The sequence below is a fragment of the Pteropus alecto genome, unplaced genomic scaffold (genome assembly GCF_000325575.1).
Source record: "Pteropus alecto unplaced genomic scaffold, ASM32557v1 scaffold48, whole genome shotgun sequence".
Lineage (NCBI taxonomy): Eukaryota > Metazoa > Chordata > Mammalia > Chiroptera > Pteropodidae > Pteropus > Pteropus alecto.
Window position 1 is genome coordinate 2,064,722 of NW_006442110.1, and position 3,250 is coordinate 2,067,971.

The window sequence follows — 3,250 nt, forward strand, 5'->3', positions numbered from 1 at the left end:
AGCCAGCCCCCATTCCCCACTGTCCCCTCCTGCCCCCTCCTGCTGCAGAGCCGGGGCCCAGAGCCCTCGACCCACACCTGCCCCCGACTCTCCGGCCCTCTGCTCGGCCCCACCTGCCCCACACACAGAGACAGAGGCCTCTGCTGGCCCCGGCTCTGCCTGAGAGGCCCCTGGGCGCCTTCCTCTGGCCTCTGTGTGCCCCTGACCGCCTCCCCCAGCCCGACAGCCACGGCCGGGGGCCCAGTCTCACCCCCACACCCCACCCCCAGCCAGGCTGCTCCTGGAACCTGGGCTGTCTGTGTGGGAGGAGGACACCGTGGAGCCTGGGCCTCCTGGCAAAGCCCCACGCGACAAGACCAGTAAGTCCCAGGGCTGCCTCTGGGAGGGTCACAGGGGTGTCACTGGCCACCGTGCCGATCCCGCCATGTTCCCAGGGCAGGAACTGGGACGAGGAAGGCGGGCACTGGGACAGTGCCATACCCTGGCCATACCTGTCCCGCACTCGGTGTGGCAGGCCTGCAGCTCCTGTCTGTCGCCTTCACAAGGAGCACCCCCGTAAGCAGCCGGAGGGTTGGAGGGTGACCTGGGGAAAGAGGCAGCCTGGGTGCCTGCTCCCCCTCCCTGCCCCTCACTCCAGCCCTCTTCGTCTGTCCATCTATCCTGCAACTGCCACCTGTCCCCTGCAGGGCCCCAGCCCCCGGCCCTCCTGCCCAGCCTGCCCCCTCTGCCACGCCCCTCCCCCGTTCTCCTTCCCCCTCCCCTGCACACCTGAACCTGGCCCTCACTCCAGAGCCGCAGGAGCGGTCACAGGGACTCCAGGAGGACCAGGCTGACCAGCCGCAGGGCACAGGGCAGTCCCCAGGCTCACACCGCAGTGCCCCCTGCTCACACACGCTGCGGGGGGCGGGGAGAGACGAGGCCCAGGCGGTCAGGACTGGGGAGGGGGTGTGGGGAGAGGACCGTCCCCTGAGAGGAGCAGATGCCCTCACCATCGGCTGCAGTTGTCCAGAAGGAAGGGCAGCCCCGGCTGCTTCAGCTCTCCGCCCACGAGGCAGGGGCACTCGGCAAGGGGCAGGCAGTGTGCCTCATGGAGGAGCAGCTCAGGAGGGCAGCGGCACCCTGGGGGGCGGGGAGGGTGCGCTCAGCTCCAGGCTCGGGGCGGCAGGGAGGGCAGGCCGGACACCAGGGCGGGTGGGCCTGGGCTGGCGCCCCGCGTGCCCCCGAGGGCTCTGTCCCCCACACCCCTGCTTGCTGGGCGTGTCTCACCCTCCAGACAGTGCCCGCCGCAGCTGCCCTTGGCCTCGGGGTCCAGGCAGGAGGGCGGGCACGGGGGCACCAGCCCTCTCCGGCACAGCTCGGCACTCACGTGCACACGGCCCGGCCCGCAGTCTGGTGGGAGATGAGAACCGGGTGAGGTGGGCCCCAGGAGGCCCAGCAACACCCCAATGGCCTCACCCAGCTCCCCTTACCTGTACCCCCCGTGCAGGGCTGCAGGCTGCAGGGCGCCCTCTCTTGGGGGGCCCCAGGACAGGGGGCGCCTCCATTCTTGGGTGGGGGGTCCATGCACCTCCTCTGGCGACTCCGATGGCCACCCCCACAAGAGACGCTGCAGGGTCCCCAAGCCTCCCACACTGTCCAGGCCCCAGCCACTGCAGGGAAGGAAAAGGGGGTGGACCAGGGACAGCACAGGGAGAGGAAGCGGCAGAGAGGAGAGGAGCCCGGACGGCCGCCGGTGGGGAGGCCTCGGGGGCGCCCCGGGGACTCAACTGTCCCAGGAAACCTCTCCTCGGTGGGGGACCTGGGCAAAGATCTCGAGGTGCCTTCTGAGATAAAGGGTCTGGTCCCTGGGAAAGGGCTGGGACAGCGGGAATCCTGGAGCAGGGCGCCCCCTGGTGGCAGCAGCCAGAAGCTGGGTTAGGGAGCCAGAGGTGGGGGCTGAAGACATCCTGATGTTGGAGGCCCCTCTCTGCAATGCAGAGGCAGGATGGGGGACCCACAGATCAGAAAGGCCACGAGGCCTTGGACGCGGAGCCCAGGACAAGCGGCTCAGCCCGATAACACCCTCACTCGGGGCGGCGTGGGGACTGCTGCTCCAGCTGCCACTCAGGTCAAGCAGAAAGGGGGCAGGGCTGGGGGCAGGCTTCCTGACACGCCCCCTGAAGGGGCGAGGCTGTGACCTCGGGGAAGGGCTGTCCTCCCAGAGCCCCAGGGAGGAGGCCGGACACCGAGGTCCCAAACACAGCAGAGACATTTCCCCAGTGCGGGTCTCTGATGGGAACGCACCCCAGGTGTCCCACTCTGGGGGGCGCTGAGGTGGCCTGGGGAGGGGCTGGGGTGCCAGTTACCTGGGCAGGCCTGCACGAAGCAGGGCTGGCTGCGCCGCCGGTCATCTGGGCAGCTGCCCCCCACCAGGGGAGGCCGAAGCACCTCCCGGTGCTGGAAGGCGATGCCCAGGCCACAGCTGCGGCTGCAGCTGCTCCAGCCAGACCAAGGCGCCAGCCCACAGTCCACTGCAGGGGGACAAGTGTGCCAGGCTCAGAGGGGGCCCACCCGGGAGCACGAGTCTCAGGGGTGGCCCCCCGTCTGCCGGCCAGGCACGCACCACAGCCCTCCTCGTCCGAGCCATCCTCACAGTCTGGCCGCAGGTCACAGCGCCGCTCGGCGGGCAGACACTCCCCACTGCCACAGGCCAGCTGTCTCGGAGAGCAGAGAGCTCTCGAGGCCGGCAGCCCAGGCAGGGCCGTGGTGGGCACCGTGAAAGGCAGAGCACCTGCCGCCGGCGAGGGAGAGGAGAGCGTAAGTGACTCTGGCCGGATGGTAAGCCGAGCCCTTCATCCTCGGGCAGGAGCAAAACAGCTTGCTGACTGAGGCCCCGGCCTCCCCTTCCTGCGGAGGCCTCCCGTGCCCAGCGCAGGCCTCCGCCCGTGAGAGCGTGGCGTCTGGGGTCTGCACAGTCTCTCGCACAGTCTCTGCTTGCCAGAGGCTCTCAGAGTGTCCAGAGAGAGGCCAGAGAATCTAAAAGAGCGGCTCACCCCCTGGGGTGCCCCTTCCCGCGAGTGGCTAACACTCGATCTCCCTTCTTCTGAATGGAAGACTAGGCTTTGGGCACAATGATCTACTTTGGATGGATGGGTGGGTGCATGGATGGACGGACAGACGGACAGATGGATGGATGAATGGATGGATGGATGGATGGATAGGTGGATGGGTGGGTGGGTGCATGGATGGACGGACAGACAGATGGATGAAT

General features: G+C 68.6%; 1 protein-coding gene across 1 annotated transcript in view; it reads right to left on the minus strand.

Moving 5' to 3' along the window:
- Positions 1-3,250, minus strand: part of SSPO (SCO-spondin) — a 46,904-nt gene that overhangs the window by 25,944 nt on the left and 17,710 nt on the right. Inside the window, 7 exon segments of the mRNA XM_025039004.1 lie at positions 492-583; positions 769-894; positions 990-1,119; positions 1,267-1,389; positions 1,470-1,649; positions 2,346-2,510; positions 2,603-2,806. Coding sequence (XP_024894772.1) covers positions 492-583; positions 769-894; positions 990-1,119; positions 1,267-1,389; positions 1,470-1,649; positions 2,346-2,510; positions 2,603-2,806 — 1,020 coding nt within the window.